We start from the raw sequence: 20,042 nt of genomic DNA, 5'->3' as shown, positions 1-20,042 counted from the left end.
TTTAGAGTTCCTGTCATGGAGCAGCGGAAACAATCTGACTAGGAACCATGAGGCTGCGGGTTTGATCCCTGGCCTCACTCAGTGGGTTAAGGATCCGGCGTTGCCATGAGCTGTGGTGTAGGTCGCAGACATGGCTCAGATCTAGCATTGCCGTGACCGTGGCATGGGCCGGCGGCTACAGCTCCAATTAGACCCCTAGCCTGGGAACCTCCATATGCCAGGGGTGGGCCCTAAAAAGACGGGAAAAAAAAAAAAAAAAAAAAGAATTCAGTGTTGCTATGAGCTATGGTATAAGTCACAGACACAGCTGGAATCCTGTGTTGCTATGGCTGTGACGCAGGCCAGCAGCTGCAACTCTGATTCAACCCCTACCCTGGGAACTTCCATTTGCCATGCGTGCGGCCCTAAAAAGCAAAAAAAAATAAAGAAAGGAAAAAGGAGCAAACAAGTTTCTTCACCTTTCAGAGCTGAGTTAGATCTCTCCACAAACTGGAAAATTTAGGAGGGTGGAAATGCAAGCCATACTCACAGGTCGTTCAACCAGGTCATCTCGGCGGGCAATTTCCACTGGAAAGGCATTTCCTCGGTATCGGACATTGTACCAATGAGCCTGCAGGATGCGTGGTGCATTGACTAAAGAGTTCCAAGTCCACAGAAGTCTATTTCTCTATGCATCTATCCATCAATGTCATGTCCTGGCTTTCAGGAACCACCCACGTCCAACAGCCCACTCACCACGTGGATCTTTAGGTCGATGGAGAGGCGGATGTGGTAGGGCACATCATACTCCCGCATATCCACAATGTTGTCCAGCTGGTCAGCAATCTTCTTAGAGGTTTCCTCTTCATCCATGACCACACTGCCTCCTTGGAGAACACTGCAAAATAAAGAGAGCAGCCTGTTCAACTACACTCCACCGGGGCTGGAGGGGGAAGACCAGAGTCCACAGTATAAACACAACAGGTAAATTAAAGTGGCTAGGAATCCCCACTGCGGCTCAGCAGTAACAAACCTGACTAGTATCCATGAGAATGTGGGTTTGATCCCTGGCCCCACTCAGTGGGTCAAGGGATCCAGCATTGCTGTAAGCTGCGAAGTAGGCCAGCAGCTGCAGTTGCAATTTGACCCCTAGTCTGGCAACGTCCATAATGCTATGGGTGCGGCCCTAAAAAAGGGGGTAGTGGTGGTGAGATGATCAGGACAGGAGGCCCTCCTTAAGGAATGACCCCCACCCCACCAAGCAGCAGTCCAACACAAGGAAATTCAGTACACTTAGGACGTGCATTTTATAGGATGTAAGTTACACCCCAATTAAAAGAGCACAAAGAAGGGAAGCTGTTACTTAGGAGGCATGTCTACAGAAGTGACCCACCCTTGCTGAGCTTGTTTCTTCATCAAAAAAAAAAATGAGGATGACAGTAACAGGCCCACCCTGTGAAAGTGTCCTAAGGAAACGATCACAAGCTCTGGGCAAGGTGTCATGACTGGTAAACAGTAACCATTTCTGCATCATAGTTATTCTGATTATATCCAAGTGGGAAATCACTGTCACTAGAATATTCACTCCAATATTAGCTTCCAAATACTGAATGGACTATTAAGGGGGAAAAAAAGGACAATGAGTTTTAGAGAAGGCTCAGGCCTCTGGGGACTCGGTCTCTGGTTAACTTGAAATTATCTGAAGAGTAATTAGGTCACTGACGGGGAAGATGGGGTTGCAGAAATGTTCAGGATCCCAACTGATCTACTTTTGTCAAAGGTTACAATTAGTTCTTCTGAAGTCATCATAACTTTTAGTTAGCCAAGATTTCTTCTTAATCTCTTATCCTATTACCTATTACGGTTAATGTCTAAATGTTCAATGAACGGTGTTTGGCGTCCTGTTTTTAAATTTCTCTGTATAACCCCAGGGTTCTCTGGAGAAGATTGTACTATGTAAATCTAGGTACTCAATACCATTTGCAGACAACTTAGCACTTGCTATAAATAGACAGTGAAAACAGATGGTGTTAAGGTGGTGGGATTAGGAATCTAAAATGTCTACTGTTACAGCAACTCAACTTGGAGCCACAAATCTACCACTATGTAAAAAAAGAGGGACAGCTAAAAATATAGGCTGAAAAGCCACCATTCATTTAACAAAAATAGACCATACAAGAAAGTCTAGGATGGGAGTTCCATTGTGGCTCAGTGGAAACAAATCTCACTAGTACCCATGAGGATGATGAGGATGTGGGTTCGATCCCCTGGCCTGGGAACTTCTGCCGTGGACGCAGCCCCCAAAAAGAGAAAGTCTACCTTATTGCTCAAAAGTGTTTCCACAGTGATTGAAGCCAATCATTAAGGTAACTTTATTATTGAGTTTTTCCCCTCCTACCCATCTTGTCAACTCAGGAAAAAATGGGAAACAGTCCTTGTGGACTGCCCCGCTGCCATGCTTAAAGGAATGAAGCTCACCTGGAGAGCATGGCCGTGTAGGCATCGCTGGCGTGGCCCTGCTCCCGGTTTTTCTTCACAGCTGGGGAGATCTCCTTTCTCACTTTGACAAGGTCCTCCACAGTGTTGAAGGACAGCTTAATGTAATTTCGCTTCAAACCCACCAAGTGATTTGGCTACAGAGTAAACAAATGGTGCTCGTGAGTTCAGGAGAAAAAACACTTTACGGGGGAGAGAAAATAAGGGGAGAACAACTCAAAAGTAATTCAATGAGTTGAAGAGTTGGCAACTCCAAAGCACCTTGTCCAACTCTGCATGTGGCACCAAGCAAGCCACTAGAGTCCTCTAAAAGGATGTGGGGATAGTCACCAAAGCCCAACACCTGCCCTGCCCCACAAGTGCTAACTTGTCCTCTTCCCATCTCACCCCACAAGCAGGGTGGGCCTGGCCTCATTTACCCTTAAAGGGCTGGGTGATACTCACCAAGTCCAGATCCTCTTTAGGGACAGTCTCTACTTTAGCAATTTTACCCTGAAACTTCTTAGAGAGGAAAGATGAAACTTCTCGTTCACAACCCTAAATCAGGATTAGAATGAAAGGACTTCCCGTTAGTATAAATGATTTCCTTCCTTGCCTATTTCTCCAGAAACCTCTTTATGTCCAGTTATGAAGCCCCTACCCCCACCCCAACCAAAGAATGAGACACAAGTCATCTGACCTGATGCCATGAATTACAGACTTACCTTTCTGGTGGCAATGTAAAAATATGGTTTGTAGGGCAAGGCCACCTGCAAGAGTCACCACCCATTCAGGGGGGATGAAAAAGAAAAAAGGGAAAAAAATGAAGACAGGTTGTTTGAGGAATATAAGGGACACAACACTGACCATTTTGCACTCCTTCCAAGCTAGCTTCTCTTAGGGCACTATTTTTTTTTTTTTTTTTTTTTAGGGTCACACCCATTGCATATGGAAGTTCCCAGGTCAATGGTCGAAGTGGAGTTGCAGCTGCCAGCTTACACTACAGCCACAGCAATGCCAGATCCAAGCTACATCTGCAACCTACCCCACAGCTCACAGCAATACCGGATCCTTAATCCACTGAGCGAGGCCAGGGATCAAACCCACATCCTCATGGTTACTAGTCTTAACCTGCTGAGCCACAACAGGAACTCCTCTTAGGGCATCTTAAGCGACTAATGCGGCTCCAAGGGACCCAAGTTCCTGATGAGCTTTGGGTGGCTGTGCACTACAGGCCTCCCATCCCCTCTCACCTCACAGGTACAGAGCTAAAAGAACACTTGTCATTTGGGGTACAGCTATGTCTCATTACTGAGGGGTTTTTTGCTTCTCGGGGTTCAAAGGCTTACCTTAAATCTGCTGCCATCATCTTGAATAAAGTAGTAATCCACTGCACTAATTAAGCGTTTATCTTCATCTAAAATCTCAGTCTACAAGAAAATCAGTCAACACGGGCACAAGGTTATCCTCTACACAGTATGAGAGCCTTTTCCTCTTTCTCTGGGAAACTAGCACTTAAAAACACCAGCCCCACTCACAAGAACCACATCATAAAAGCCTCCAGATGGGAATTTCTCTTTTCCCTCTCATTTCTTAGGGGTAACAGAGATGCCCCTCACCTCAGTCAACCCAGTGGCGTTTTTATGACCCAAACAAACTTTTTTTTCCTTAGTGCCGCACCCTTGGCATATAGAGGTTCCTAGGCTAGGGGTCGAACCAGAGCTACAGCTGCTGGCCTACACCACAGCCACAGCAACTCAGGATCTGAGCTGCTTCTGTGACCTAAACCACAGCTCAGGGCAACACCAGATCCCCAACCCACTGAGTGAGGCCAGGGATAGAACCCATATCCTCATAGACACTAGTCAGATTCGTTTCCACTGTACCATGACAATGACCCAAAGAAATTTAAAGAAGAACAAAGTAGGAGAGCCATTTCCTCTCCACCCATATCGCCCAAACAGGTTCCTGCCAGGTGTCACCTACTCTTCAGACCAGGGCTATGCCACAAGGATGCAGCCCAATCCTGCACGGGAGCGGGAAGTCGGAGGAAAGCACGTGCTTACGGGGTGCATATTGATGAGCCAGCCTGTCTTCTCACCAGGCTCCTTGAGTCTCTCAAACCCAAACCGCAGATCCATCTTATCCGTCCACTGACTGCGCTCCAGGCGCTTGAGCGCAGAGACTGAGGAAGAGGGGCCATCATCCCTGAGGGAAAGCAGGACGGTCTAGTTTCCACTGATGACACCATCCACCCCCCCAACCTCATCCCTCCAGAGTAAGCATCTCAGACGTGTCATGGGTTCAATCCCTGGCCTAGGAACTTCCACAGACTGCAGAGTTGCCCACCAAAAATAAAATAAAAATCTCTGGATTCACCTTAGATCAAAAATGCAGAAAAACTGTATTTCAGGCCTTGCTAGAGTAAAGATAACCTTCTTCAGAGCTGTTGCTGCTGGTCTATGCTAGAGCCACAGTAACGCCAGAACCGAACTGCGTCTTCGACCCACACCACAGCTCAGGGCAAGGCCGGATCCTTAACCCATTGAGCTAGGTCAGAGATCGAACCCGCAACCTCATGGTTCCTAGTCGGATTCGTTTCCACTGTGCCAGGACTGCAACTCCCAATAAGATAACTTTTATCAGATCAAGACTGAATGAAATACTACTTATGGAGGATCGCCCCGTGGGCGGGGAGCCCTCTGTACTGCATTCCTCCAAATACCACGGCATGGGTGCCATCCTGTTACCAAGTGAGTGGGATTAAGTGGATTCGAAAACTGCTCACTTGGACCATATCACCTCTCGAGGCTTTTCTGGGGAGCTGTATAACTCACTGTTTATCCCGTGGCAGTAGAAAATCTGAAAAATGGAGACAACAGTAACAAAGATAACTACCATACTGACTGTTTACTAAATGAGACATTGTCCGAGCACTCTGCGAAAAGTCAAAAGCGACTCTTCTTTGGCAGCTTCGCTGGCATCCGCCGCCCTAAGGAATGCAGCGAGTCCGAGGGAAGCAAGGGGCCGGATAGGGAGAGAACCCGGGTCCATGCCTCGCATCTCTGCCGCCTCGATTCCAGCACAAATGCCGCGTAGCGCGGGGGGGGGGGGGGGGGCTGGAGGTTAGAGCACAAAGCCTCAGCCAGCTCTCTGTGGTCACCGGTAGCGACGGTGGCGTTGACAGGGACGCCTGTCAGCCCCTCCTAGGAACTACCCCGCAGGGTGAAGAGTCGGCAAAGGCCCAGGTTCCCGCGCAGTCCCTCCTCTCGGTTCAGTCCCAGAGACACTCCTCTCATCCGGCGTCCCTTCCCCACCCGCGCCTCCGCTGGGCCACTCGCGAGGGCCTCGAACAAGCTGACGGGGGTGCAGAGGCGGCACCTCGGGGGCGAGGGGCAGCAGCAGAGAGACCCCCGACTCTCAAACCCGGACCCCAGTCTTGCCGCCGCGGAGAGCGCCCAGAGCGCTCTCGCCGCTTCTGGCGGAAAAGAAGGGCGGCCGAGCCCGCCCTCTGCATGCCCGGGAGGCCAGGCCGCCCCTCACCGGCTGGGTTCGCCCTCCGGGCCGGGCTCCGCGCGCCGCCGCCCGGTGTTCCTCAGAACCATCGCACCGTGCTGCGCCTGCACTGCCGCCGCTACCACTTCCCTGGAGAAATTTGGCGCGCTCCCACCAAATCTCGCGAGATACCGGAAGGCGGCCCCTCCCACCGCCAACGCGGCCCAATCAGGAGGCGTGTTGCGCCCCGCCCAACCGAGCGCCAATCGCAGCTGGCGCCCTAGGGGGGGGTGGGGGCTGGTTAGGGACTCGGGAAAAAGTCCGCGGAGGCGTGTGTCGCTCACCCTAGGGTCTGTCCCCGGCGGCCCTGCGGCCCGCGGCGGGGCGGGAAATGTCCGGCCCTCCCCGCCCGGCGCCCGGCGCCCTTTACCCCGCACTCAGGTAGCCCACAGTGGGGTCGGTGCCCCTGGCGGGCGCGGCTCAGGAAAGACTATGGCCCCGGCAGCGTCGAAACTGCGGACCGAAGCCGGGCTCGGGGCGCTCCCGCGGCGGGCGCTCGCCCAGTACCTGCGCCTTCTGCGGCTCTACCCGGTGCTCACCAAGGCGGCCACCAGGTCGGCGCGGAGGGAACGGGCGCGGGCGGGGGGCGACCTGGAGCTCGAACGACTCGGTGACCCAGCCCCATAGATGTATTCTACGTGGGGGCCTGAGTGTGAAAGGCAAAATCCCCGTGCGTCGAAACAACCCTCCAGAGATCTTAAATTCACCGGAAAGTTGAGCACGTGCGGTCTAGTGCGTTCGGTTCCTAAAAATACGGACCCAGGGACCAGAGTAAAGGAGCGCACGAGCTCAGCCCCTCTGCTCTGGGGGTAACGCCCGTCCGAGGTGAATGGGGCTGGGAGAGAGGTCTGTCACCTGCCATCTGCTGCTGCCTTGCGGCTGGTTAGTACTCATTTGTTCTGAGGATTAGAATGGCGTTGAGGTACATGCCTTTGGGAAAGGCGTGGGAAGGCTACACGGGTGGTAGGTGTTAAGTCTTGTTTTCTCCAGCTGCTTTTTCTCTCGCTTTGAGAGAAAGCTGACAAAGCGCCCCCAGTGCTGCTGGCTAGCTCGGCCCTATTCTTTGGAGTATTAATTTTTTTATGAGCCATTTTCCCCTTAATTACTTTTAAATTATCAATTTTACAAGCGTGTCCCCTTTTACTAATTCAGGCTTCGGTAAATGTGAGCAGCGATTAAGATAAGTAGGTGAGGGCCCTACCCTGACAGAGCTTGTGTTGGAAGAAAGAACTAGACAAAAAGCAGAAAAATATGTAACAGATAAAGTGGTCAGGGGAGTTTTATATGAAGAGGAGACATCTAAATAGAGGCTTGGGGAGTTCCTGTCGTGACTCAGCTGGAACGAATCTGACTAGCATCCATGATGCAGGTTTGATCCCTAGCCTCGCTCAGTGGGTTAAGGATTTGGCATTGCCTTGAGCTGTGGTGTAGGTTGCATATGTGTTTTGGATCCAGTGTTGCTGTGGCTGTGGTATAGGCTAGCAGTTACAGCTCCGATTTGAACTCTAGCCTGGGAACCTCATTATGCCATGGGTGCAGCCCTAAAAAGACAAAAAAAAAAAAAACCCAAAAAAACCCACAAAGCTTGAAATAGAGGCCTGACAGAGTTCCCTGGTGGCTCAGTGGGTTAAGGACCTAGCATAGTCCCTATTATGGCTCCAGTCACGGCTGTGGAAGGGATTTAATCCCTGGGCCGGGAACTAACTTCTGCATGCTATGAGTGGGCCCATACACACACACACACACACACACACGTACATACATGCATACATACATACATGCCTGAGGAAGGGAGGGAGCAGGCCATGCAAAGAAGGAAAGCAGAGGGTAGAGGGTACAGTAGATGCAAAGGTCTTGAGGGAGGAGCAAGCTAATAATGGAGACCTGGAAAGAAGGTCTGTGCCATTGGAGAAAAAGAACAGTGAGCAAAGGAGAGGTTGAGGAACACGTAGCCAAGGATCAGGTCAAGAGGGTCCTTATTGCCCCTACTAAGAATTTCACATTTTATAGATTGGAGATCTTCTCAGAAGGCAGCCGTAGACCAAGCCTTTGAGCACCTAGGCCTGTCTCCACCTTTTTTTTGAAAATTTTATTGTGATAAGTGTAGATTCACATGCAGCTGTAAGAAATAACTCAGGGAGATCCCTTTTGCTTTTCCCAGTTTCCCCCACTGGCAACATTTTGTCAAACTATAGTACAGTATCACAATCAGGACACTGATGTGGATACAATCCCTAGATCCTATTCAGACTTCCTCAGCTTTTCTTGTACTCATCCATGAGTGTGTGGTTGTGTGTATGTTTAGTTACATGCAATTTTAACACATGTACAGGTATGTGTATCCACCACTGTAGTCAAAATGCAAAAATAGTTTCATCATAAGGATCCCTCCTGGGAGTTCCCATCGTGGCACAGCAGAAACAAATATGACTAGTATCCATGAGGATTCGGTTTCGATCCCTGGCCTCGCTCCTTGGGTTAAGGATCCAGTGTTGTCGTGAACTGTGGTGTATGTCAAAGACGCAGCTCAGATTCTTGCTATGGCTATGGTGTAGGCTGGTAGCTGCAACTCCAATTTGATCCCTAGCCTGGGAATTTACATAGGATATGGGTTTGGCCCTTACAAGCAGAAAAAATCGAATAAATAAATAAGGATCCCTCCTGTTGCCCTTTTATAACCACACAGTAGCTTCTTGCAAAATTATAGAATAATATCACAAGCAGGATATGACATCAGTACAACCTACCAATTGGAAATCTTACTGTGCTTGTGTGTGTGTGTGTGCATGTGTATTAAGTTCTATCATCTCCAGCTTTTGAGATGGAGAACTTATATTTTGGCTGCTCTAATAAAGGTTCATGTCTACCCGTCCCAAGCACGTTCGTAGACCTGCCATGCTAATTTCATGCAGGAACATCAGATGCCTCCTGTAGGTCATTTCTGTTTTCTGAATACCTCTCTGTCCACAGTGGCATTTTGTCAGCACTTGGGAACTTCCTGGCCCAGATGATTGAGAAGAAGCAGAAAAAAGAAAGCTGTTCTCAAAAGCTAGATGTCAATGGGCCTCTCAGATATGCCATTTATGGGTGAGTTCCCCAAAGGGGCTGGTTTACTCAAGAGCAGGCTCAGTGCCACAAAGCTCAGGTCAAGACCTGGCATAGTCTAATTTGGAAAAATAATTTTGCAGAAGCATTGATGTCATTATGGGGAAAATATCAGAGTGGTGGATAAGGTTAACTTCACTTATGGTTTCATTTGGTTTTTATTTTTAAGATTTTTATTTTTTCTATTATAGTTAATTTATAATGGTCTGTCAATTTCTGCTGTCCAGCAAAGTGGCCCAGTCATATTATCCTCTATCATGTTACATCTCAAGATATAGTTCCCTGTGCTATACAGCAGGATCTCATTACTTATCCATTCCAAATGCAGTAGTTTGCATCTACTATCCCCAAACTCCCAGACCATCCCACTCCCTCCCCCTGGTTTTTAGTTTGAATTACACAGGTGGGTGGGGGTGGCCGTTTTAATTTGGCTGAGACACCTGAGAGCGGATGGCCTGAACCTAAAATCATACTTCAAGACCCGCAGATCCTGAAAGAGGAATCCAGACCCAAATACAGCCAGTTAGTTTGTGTTGCTATTTTTGTAGCATAAACATACAGAAAAGAAATACTTAGGGATCCTGAAAATTGTCATTTCTGAACCACTTTTTGAATTGCAAAAGCACAGAAATTCAGCAGTTTTACCAGTTAAATCCACTCTGAGTTCTCTGGCAACAGTAGTGTTTGCAGTGATGGATATTCTGAAGTCTTTGGCAATAAAAGTGTTGTTTTTTTTTAATTCAGAATTCGCAAGTAATATTTTTATATCTGTAAGCATGCTAACTTGAGTCATCACAGCTTTTCCACAATGTATTTAAAGTTCTAGGAGTTCCCATAGTGGCGCAGCGGAAACAAATCCGACTGGGAACCATGAGGTTGCGGGTTTGATCCCTGGCCTGGCTCAGCAGGTCAAGAATCCAGCATTGCCGTGAGCTGTGCTGTAGGTCTGGCGTTGCTGTGGCTTCGGCATAGGCCAGCGGCTACAGCTCCAATTAGACCCTAGCCTGGGAACCTCTATATGCCGCAAGTGCGGCCCTAAAAAGACAAAAAGACCAAAAAAAGAAAAAAAAAAAATCTGGAGTTCCCGCTGTGGCACAACAGTATTAGTGGCATCTTGGGATCGCTGAGTTAGATACCAGCCCTGGCACAGTGGGTTAAGGATCCAGCATCACTTCAGCTGTGGCATAGGTTGCATCTATAGCGTGGATCTGATCCCTGGCCCAGGAACTCCATATGCCAGTGGGCAGCTAAAAAAGAAAATACGTAAATAAAGTCCTAACCCCCCCCAACCCCAAGAGGGGAGAGGGTATCAGAATCGCCTGGAAGAACTTGTCCATTCAGCTTCCATCCCCAAGATTTACATTTTCTTCTACCTGAAAAGCCCTGCTCTGGACCACTTAACATTCTATGAAAGGTGAAAGGGCAGGGAAAGGGGACAGTCAAGTGAGAACTGCTTGTTTAAGGACTTTTGGTGTCTACCTGGAAGCACCCAGAGCCCCTGCCCATCTTTTGATCCTGGATCTTCTGAAGCCTCAGGTCTGTCATCCTGTTAGACCTGGTGGCTGGGTTCAGGCCTCTCCTGAGTACTCTGTGCACTTTAGAATGAATAGTAGCAATACAGACAAGCCAGCGCATCAGGTGTCAGCCCTGTTAGCGATCCCAGAGGATTTGCTGAAAAGCTCAAACACCAGGCAAAGCATCCATTTATTTGCTTACTACCTAGCACCTTCTCTGAGCCAGGCCCTGTTCTAGGTACTGCAGACACAGCAGTGAGCAGACAGACCCTGTTTCATGGCATTTACCCTCTAGGGGTGAAGAGAAGTCACTCTAAACAAATGAGTTCATGACATTCAGTGCTAAATGCGCTGAAGAAAATGAAACAGGGCCTGGAATATAGAGTGGCTGGGACAGTAGTAGATTCGTTATTCAGGACCATCTGGGAGGAGCGCTCGAAGCCAGTGGTGTTGGGAAGGAAGCAGCCATGTGACAAGCAGGGGATCCGAGGCAGGAATAAGCCTGGCCTGTCAGAGGCAAAAAAAAAAAAAAAAAAAAAAAAAAGCTGGAAGTAAATTCATAGCATATTTTCAAGAAGGACCTCACAAACCTGTGCAGTCAGGGCTGAGGGACTTCAGGGAGGCAGGGTGCAGGATCCGGGGTTGGGAGGTGAAGCTGGACCCAGGAAGGGTGTGTCCCGCTCACCCCCTCTGCCGGCCTCAGGTTCTTCTTCACAGGGCCGCTGAGTCACTTCTTCTATCTCTTCCTGGAGCACTGGATCCCTCCTGAGGCCCCCTGGGCCAGCGTCCAGAGGCTCCTCCTGGACCGGCTCCTCTTCGCACCCGCCTTCCTGTTGTTGTTCTTCCTCATCATGAACTTCCTGGAGGTTGGTGTCTGCAGTAGCACCCAGGCATTGACAGCTCTTCCTCGGGGCATGGGGATTCTTAACCTGGCACCTGTGCTTGGACTTCAGAGAGTCTGTGAACTCCTCACTACACTCAGGTTGAAAATTCACATTTTCCTTTGTGAACTTTGGAAGCAAGCCTCAGTTGGGTCAGCAGCGCCTGTTGGCTTGTGGTAGCAATCCCAGGTAGTGGGTGTTCTCCATCATTCTTTATACCTGCAGCCAGGTCCCATCACTGAGTATGTTAATAAAGAAACACATGCACGAGTTCCCTGGTAGGTCAGCAAGTTAAGGATTCAGCATTGTCACTGCTGTGTGGTGCAGGTTCAGTCCCTGGCCTTGGAATTTCCACATGGCAAGGGGGCAGCCAAAAAAAAAGCACAGGGTGTTCCCGTTGTGGCTCAGTGTGTTGAGGATCCGATATTGCCCTGAGCTGTGGTATAGGTCACAGATGCAGCTTGGATCCCATGGTGTTGCTGTGGCTGCAGTGTAGGCCGGCAGTTATAGCTCCAATTCAACCTCTAGCCTGGGAACTTCCATATGCCACAGGTGCAGCCCTAAAAAAAAAAAACACATGTACCAGTCTATCATAAAATTGTTTTCTGAATATTTTGATAGCTGTACTTCAGTATAATTGGATTTTTTGTAGCCCTACATATTTTATTTTTTTAGGGCCACACCCAAGGCATATGGAAGTTCCCAGGCTGGGGGTCAATTGGAGCTGTAGCTGCTGGTCTACACCACAGCCACAGCAATGCCAGATCTGAGCTGCATCCATGATCTGTGCTGCAGCTTGCAGCAACATTAGATCTTTAACCCACTGAGTGAGGCCAGGGGTTGAACCCACATCCTCATGGATACTAGTCAGATTCTTAACCCACCCACATCCTCATGGATACTAGTCAGATTCTTAAGCCACAATGGGAACTCCAGTCCTACATGTTTTATACTTCACAAAACATGATTCTGAGAAGTGGGTCCGTGGACTTCACCAGACTGCCAGAGAGATCCAGGGTACCAGAAGTTTAAGCTCCCTAAGGATGTTGCAGAAAAGCCTGTGCTAACTCAGGGTCTGGACATCAAAAGTGCTCTGAAGAGGTTAACTTACCAGCACAGACTTTTTTTTAGGGCCACACTTGTAGCATATGGAAGTTCCCAGGCTAGGGGTCGAATCAGAGCTGTAGCTGTCAGCTTACACCGCAGCCACAGCAACACCGGATTTCAGCTGAGACTGCAACCTACACCACAGCTCACAGAAATGCCATATCCTTGACCCATTGGAGGCCAGAGATGGAACCCAAATCTTCATGGATACTAGTGGGATTCATTTACTGCTGAGCCACAACAGGAACCCCACCAGCATAGACTTAACGTCGCAACAGAACACTTGAGGTGTGTTCACTTGGAATTACCAGGAATGTCTGTTCTAATATGCCCAACCTCACTCCCACTAACTGGCACCCACATCGTCTCATCTCCGTCCTTTGTGTACCCTAGATGAGTCATGTTTTGTCCTGAAAGTAATTTGTTTCAACCAGTCACAGCAGGTTAATGTGTCTCACCTGAGGTTTATTTTGAAAGCACATCTCAAGGTTTTTTTGTTTTGTTTTTTCTTTTTTTTTTTTTTACCTTTTTGTCTTTTAGGGCTGCACTTGCGGCATATGGAGGTTCCCAGGCTAGGGGTTGAATAGGAGCTATAGCCGCCGGCCTACGCCACAGCCACAGCAGCGCAGGATCCGAGCTGAGTCTGCAACCTACACCACAGCTCACGGTAATGCTGGATCCTCAACCCACTAAGTGAGGCAAGGGATGAACCCGTGTCCTCATGGATGCTAGTCAGGTTTGGTAACCATTCAGCCACGACGGGAACTCCCAAGTTCTTGTTACTAAGAAGAAGACCCCTTGAGGTCTAAAGTGACCCTGGTTGGCGGGGGGAGTGACAGCAAAGATGCTTCAGCTTCACTGTGGTTGCACATAAGTCCCGTTGTGGCTCAGTGGGCTGAGAACCCAACTAGGTGATGAGGATGTGGGTTTGATCCCTGGCCTTGCTTAGTGGATTAAGGATCTGACATTGCCATGAATTACAGTGTAGATGCAGCTCAAATCTGGCATGGCTGTGGTATAAGCTGGTAGCTGCAGCTCCGATTTGATAACTAACCTGGGAATTTCCATATGGTGCTCATGTAGCCCTAAAAAGACCAAAAAAAGAAAAAAAGAAAAATATTTGGGAGTTCCCATTGTGGCTCAGTGGTTAGTGAACCTGATTAGTATCCATGAGGACTCAGGTTCAATCCCTGGCATTGCTCAGTGGGTTAAGGATCCGGTGTTGCCGTGAGCTGTGGTGTAGGTCTTGGACATAGCTCAGATCCTGCGTTGCTGTGGTTGTGGTGTAGGCCGGCGGTTATATCTCTAATTCCACCCCTAGCCTGGGAACCTCCATATGCCACAAATGCTGCCCTAAAAAAAAAAAGATAGAAAGAAAGAATTGGGAAGTCCTTAGGAAATCAGAGGTGGGAGAAAGTAAAGGGTCCCTATATCAAAAGTGAGGGTACCACAGCAGTTTCTTCCCTTTTTCCCTTCCAAATAGAGAGGGAATATATTCTCATTGAAAATCATAAACCCTCTATGTATTCGTCAGATGTTACCAAAGTGCGTAAAGTACCTACCACATCAGTGACACAAGTGGGACTACACTGTACAACTGCACACTACAGATGCCTCAGCGTCTACTGTTTTGCAATCGCAGATGTCATGTTACAAACTGCAGATCGTTCCACCATCTCTGCCTGTCCCTTTTGGCTAATGCCTAGAATTAATGTCCAAGGACACTGTCCTTGTCTCTCCTCCCTATAGAGGTGCAGCTGATATTTATTGAGCACTTGACAGGTGAAGAAGCTGAAGCCTTCAGTCATTTACAGGATAAACAACTGGTGGAGTTCCTGTAACATGTGAGTCCCTGAGTCAGGATAGAGACAGGTTTTGTGGCTCCAGAGAGCTCTTAATCCTTATGATTTATTCCTCTGTGTGAAGTTGGTTTCCCCACACTCTTGACAATTGTGATTTTTTTTTCTTTTAAATAGTTTGCAATCAGACAGATGTAAAACACTTTAATGTATGGATCTTTGTTTATGAGGTTGCACACCTTTTTATATGCTTAGCTGTATTTTTTCCATGAACTTTGCTTTTTTTCTCACTTTTTTTTTTTTTAAATCTTTTTAGGGCCCCACCCATAGCATATGGAAATTCCCAGACTAGGAGTCAAATCAGAGCTGCTGGCCTACACACTCCAGCCATGGCAATGCTGGATCCTTAACTCACTGAGTGAGGTCAGGGATCAAACCCACCTCCTCATGGATACTAAGTCGGGTTCCTAACCCACTAAGCCACAACTTGAACTCGAACTTTGCCTCTTTTCCATTAGAGTGTTTGCTTTTTTTCTTAATGGATTTGTATGTTTGCATATATTAAGGATATCAATCCTCTGCCGAATACAAGCTGCAGATATTTTTCCCATTTTTAATTTAAATTTTATTTTTTATTGAAGTATAGTTGATTTACAATGTTGTGTTAGCTTCAGGTGTAAAGCACAGTGATTCAGTTACACATATACATATATCCATTCTTCTGCATATTCTTTTCCCATATAGGTTATTACAGAATCTTGAATAGAGTTCCCTGTGCTATATAGTAGGTCCTTGTTAATTATCTATTTGATATACAGTAGTATGTATGTGTTAATCCCAAACTCCTAATTTATCCCTCCCCCCACCTTTCCCCTTTGGTAACCATAAGTTTCTTTTCAAAATCTGTGAGTCTGTTTCTGTTTTGTAAGTAAGTTCATTTGGGAGTACCCATTGTGGTGCAGCAGAAACGAATCTGACTAGTATCCATGAGGATGCAGGTTTGATCCCTGGCCTCGCTCAGTGGATGGGGGATCCAGTGTTGCCATGAACTGTGGTGTAAGTTGCAAACTCGGCTTGGGTTTGGCATTGATGTGGCTGTGGTTGTGGCTGGCAGCTGTAACTCTATTTGACCCCTAGCCTGGGAACTTCCATATGCTGCAGGTGTGGCCATAAAAAATGTAAATAAATAAATAAGTAAATAAATAAATTCATTTATATCATTTTTTAAGCTTCCACATATAAGTGATATCAAATGATATTTGTCTTTCTGTGTCCGACTTACTTCACTTAGTATGATAATTTCTAGGTCCCTCTGTGTTGCTTCAGATGGCTAGGTGTTTGTCTTCTAACTTCATATAAAGTTAAAACGTTTGCATAAAGTTTAAAATTTTGGAGTTCCTGTTGTGGCCGAGTGGGTTGAGAATCTGATATTAGTATCTATGAGGATGTGGGTTCCATACCTTGCCTCACTCAGTGGGTTAAGGATCCAGCATTGCCACAAGCTGTGGTGTAGGTCACAGACGCAGCTCAGACCCAACATTGCTGTGACTGTGGCATAGGCCAGCAGCTGCTGCTCAATTCCACCCCTAGCCTGGGAACTTCCTTATGCCACAGGTGTGGCCCTAAAAAGGAAAAAATAAAGTTTAAAAATTCATGTTATAAGCACAAGGAACTATATCTCGTCATTTGTGATGGAATATGATGGAGGATAATGGGAGAAAAAGAATGTATATATGTGTGTGTGTGTGTGTGTGTGTGTGACTGGGTCACTTTGCTGTACAATAGAAAATTGACAGAACACTATAAACTAACTATAATGGAAAAAATAAAAATCAGTTGCTGGGTGGTTTTTGCCTAATGGAGATTATTTTGGAAAGAACTGACAGCTCAGTCATAAGCAGCAGCAGCTCTGGTGCCAGGTGAGTTGTGCGAATTATACTATCAGCTCGTGGGCCAACATTGCAGCACAGTGATGGCCTACGAGCTACTCTGATTTTCCTGCTGGTTGCTTAGCTCCATATAGCTGCACCGCCAGTTAAGTACCCGTGTGTGCTGTGTACATACAAATAGGAAAAATCCCTGCAGTTTTAAAGAAATCATTGTGTTAGGCTCTGGGGGGCCCCAGCGGGTGCCCTGTTTTTGCTCACGTTCTGCGTTTTCCCCCTTTCCAGGGGAAAGACTTTGCCGCCTTCGTTGCCAAGATGAAGAGAGGATTCTGGCCGGCGCTGCAGATGAACTGGCGAGTCTGGACCCCAGTGCAGTTTATCAATGTCAACTACGTCCCTTTGCAGGTGAGGACAGCCTGGTACCGCGCGGAGCCAGAGGGGGGCTTCTTTTTCTGGAGGCATGGGGCCAGCCTAAGTTCTACGATCCTTCTGAGGCTTTTCTCGCTGCCTGGAGTCGTTAACGTTCTGGATTCGGGGAGGCAAAGCGACAGAGAGCTGCCTCCCAAGCGGGGTCCCGGCAGCGCTCGGCTTTCTGGGAATGGAATTCCGTGGGCCCGGCAGAAGGATGTTAGTTCAGCGGGAGGCGGGAGGCTCCTCAGCTGCGGAGCCAGAGCCACACCTGTGCTTGGCCGGGCGGAGCCGGCTCTGAAACTGGGACTCGCCCAGAGGGCGGTGGGCGGGCTCTGAGCCGTGGGGGCGGAGCGTCTGGGTGGGACCCAGTCCTCCAGGCCACACTGCGGGGTTTTTTTGTCGTTTTTTTTTTTTGTTTTTTTTTTTTTTGTAAGGCCGCACCCGCGGCATATGGAGGTTCCCAGGCTAGGGGGTCCAATCGGAGCTGTTGGCGCTGGCCACAGCCACAGCATGCCAGATCTGAGCTGGGTCTGCGAACTACACCACAGCTCACAGCAACGCTGTGATCCTTAACCCACTGAGCAAGGCCAGGGATCGAACCTGCAACCTCATGGTTCCTAGTCGGATTCGTTAAACCACTGAGCCACGACAGAAACTCCTCCATTGGCTTTAAAAATGACCTTCCCAGAGTTTCCCTTGTGGCGCATAGGAAACAAACCTGACTAGTATCCATGAGGATGCAGGTTTGATCCCTGGCCTTGTTCAGTGGATTAAGGATCCAGTGTTGCCATGAGCTGTGGGGTAGGTTGCAGATGTGACTCAGATTCCTGTGGTGTAGGCCAGCCCCTGGCCTGGGAACTTACATATACCTCGAGGGCAGACCTAAAAAAGAAAAAAGAAGAAAGAAAAAGTTTCTGTGCCAGGGATCCAGCAGAACCTTAACTACGGCAGTGACCCAAGCCACTGCAGTGACAACGCCGGATCCTTAACCTGCTGCACCATGAGAGAACTTTTCTTTTTTAAAAATTTTATTATTTTTTCAGAGAGTTTTCTAAAAGGTGGTTGCAGGAGTTCCTGTCATGGCACAGTGGAAACGAATCTGACTAGTAACCATGAGGTTGCGGGTTCGATCCCTGGCCTCGCTCTGTGGGATAAGGATCCAGCGTTGCCATGAGCCGTGGTGTGGGTCACAGACGTGGCTCGGATCCTGCGTTGCTATGGTGTAGACTGGCAGCTGTAGCTCTGATTCAATTCAACCCCTGGCCTGGGAACCTCCACATGCCATGAGTTCGGCTCTAAAAAGCAAATAAATAAATAAATAAATAACCAACCAAACAAATGAATAAATAAATGAATGGCGGTTGCAGGCAGGTACTTAGGGGCAGGGAGTTTATTCAGCAAATATTTACTGAGCACCTGCTGCTCTAGACCCTGGGGCTACCGTGATTAGTGGGATAGACCCGACTGCCACCTTCATGGAGCTTATGTGCGAGGGAGACACTGTCACTGGCTAAAGGTGATTTCAAGTGGGAGTACATCTCTCTGATGGTCCAAGCAGGGCAGGGGAACAGGATGAGTTAGAGTGAAGAGCAGGTCATGGAGTTGTCAGGAAGGAGCTGGGTAAAGCCACCAGCATGGTGACTGGTCCTGGGGTAAGAGAGGCTGAACCAGAAGCTAAAGGGCTCAGTGAAGGAGTGTTTTCCTTACCATCCCAGAAACATCACCCCCCGCTGCTGGGGTCTAGCACAGAACTTTGTACAAATTGAAGGTGCAGCAAATCCAGCAGTGGGTGGATGGACTGACCAATAGATGAGCTCTATCCTTGGGGGGCTGGGGCCTGGTGAGTGTGCCCAGGGCTATATATATACACGTATATATATATATATGTGTATATATATATATATATATTTTTTTTTTTTTAATTTAGGGCTACAGCTGAGGCATATGCAAGTTTCCAGGCTAGGGGTCGAGAATTGGAGCCTTAGTTGCCAGCCTATGCCAAAGCCATGGCAATGACAGTTCTGAGCCACATCTGTGACCTACACTGCTGAGTGAGGCCAGGGATCGAACCCGAGTCCTCATGGATACTAGTGGGTTTGTTACCACTGAGCCACATCAGGAACTCCAAAGGACTGCTTTTGGAGTTATCATTGTAGTACAGTGGAAGCAAATCTGACTAGTATCCATGAGGATGAGGGTTTAATCCCCTGCCCTCGATCAGTGGGTTAAGGATCCAGCGTTGCTATGAGCTGTTGTGTAGATCGCAGATGAGGCTTGGATCCTGCATTGCTATGGCTGTGGCATTGGCTTAGACCAGCAGATACAGCTCCAATTCGACCCCTAGGCTGGGGACCTCCATATGCTGTGGGTGTGACTCTAAAAAGCAAAAAAAAAAAAAAAAAAAAAAAAAAAAAAAAAAAAAAAAATGAAGGACTTTTTTTTTCTTTTCTTTTTTTTTTTCTCTTTTTTTGGCTGTGCCTGAGGCATGCAGAAGTTCCCATGCCAGGATCAAACCGGTGCCATAGCAGCCACTTGAGCATCTGCAGTAACAGTGCCTGATCCTTAACCTACCGCACCACGAGGGAAATCCATAGGGCCACGTTTTTACTTCGGTCTGTCTGTGTTCTCTCTGGCAGTTCCGGGTGCTTTTTGCCAACGTGGTGGCTCTGTTCTGGTATGCCTACCTGGCCTCTCTGGGGAAGTGAAGATGTCCTGGAAAGAGTGTCAGACACACAGAAGAAGTGGGCGGGGGACGCTCACCTGCTTGGAGTGAGAGAGCAGGCTAGATCATGTATTTAAGATGCCCTCAAATGATGGATGGAGAAATAGCTGAATATCTTAATATCAGAATCTTGGGTTTTAAAAAGGCAGTAGCTGTCCTTAGGTGGTTTTGACCTCAAAACTTAAAACAGAGACCATTTCACCTGTCACCTTGGATTAAATTAGGATCACAATAAACTCTAACGTAGCTTTTTCAGTAGTGATTTTCATTTCTCAGAATAATTGCTGTTGCTTTGGAAGAAATGAGTGATCAGAGGGCTGCCCTCAGATTTTTTAAAATGTTTGAAGTATTGTGGTAAAATATTTCACTGTATTCCTGCTTAGCCCCCTGGCACCATGACTTTCTAGACCCCTCTAGACCTTCCTCTGAGCTTCTGAGAGGCCCTTCCTCTGACCACTCTTCAGCTGACTCTGCCCTCCTATTGCTCATTTACATTAACCCTCCCTCCTGGATTTTTCACTCTCAGAACATTCCTTCCTGATAGTGTTCCCTCCTTATTTCATGGATCCAATAGCCCTTTGGATCTTAATTATACTTTTTGAAATTTT

At 47.8% G+C, this 20,042-nt stretch overlaps 2 protein-coding genes across 2 annotated transcripts in view; one reads left to right on the top strand and one right to left on the bottom strand.

Moving 5' to 3' along the window:
- The window catches only part of POLE (DNA polymerase epsilon, catalytic subunit), a 54,673-nt gene extending 48,565 nt beyond the window's left edge, over positions 1–6,108 (bottom strand). The window contains exons 1-8 of the mRNA XM_021073944.1: positions 5,998–6,108; positions 4,521–4,662; positions 3,804–3,884; positions 3,180–3,224; positions 2,920–3,012; positions 2,458–2,612; positions 736–877; positions 530–610 (exon numbers count right to left, since the gene is read on the bottom strand). Of these exons, the coding sequence (XP_020929603.1) occupies positions 530–610; positions 736–877; positions 2,458–2,612; positions 2,920–3,012; positions 3,180–3,224; positions 3,804–3,884; positions 4,521–4,662; positions 5,998–6,059 (801 nt within the window). The 5' untranslated portion in view covers positions 6,060–6,108. The remainder of the gene's footprint in view (positions 1–529; positions 611–735; positions 878–2,457; positions 2,613–2,919; positions 3,013–3,179; positions 3,225–3,803; positions 3,885–4,520; positions 4,663–5,997) is intronic.
- On the top strand, positions 6,235–20,042 carry PXMP2 (peroxisomal membrane protein 2). The gene is made up of 5 exons (XM_021073942.1): positions 6,235–6,563; positions 8,980–9,096; positions 11,332–11,494; positions 16,587–16,706; positions 19,349–20,042. The coding sequence occupies exons 1-5, from the start codon at positions 6,442–6,444 to the stop codon at positions 19,415–19,417; spliced, it is 591 nt and encodes a 196-aa protein (XP_020929601.1). The 5' UTR covers positions 6,235–6,441; the 3' UTR covers positions 19,418–20,042.

The sequence above is a fragment of the Sus scrofa genome, chromosome 14, assembly GCF_000003025.6.
Source record: "Sus scrofa isolate TJ Tabasco breed Duroc chromosome 14, Sscrofa11.1, whole genome shotgun sequence".
Classification (NCBI taxonomy): Eukaryota; Metazoa; Chordata; class Mammalia; order Artiodactyla; family Suidae; genus Sus; species Sus scrofa.
This window is presented reverse-complemented; position numbering and strand designations above follow the sequence as displayed.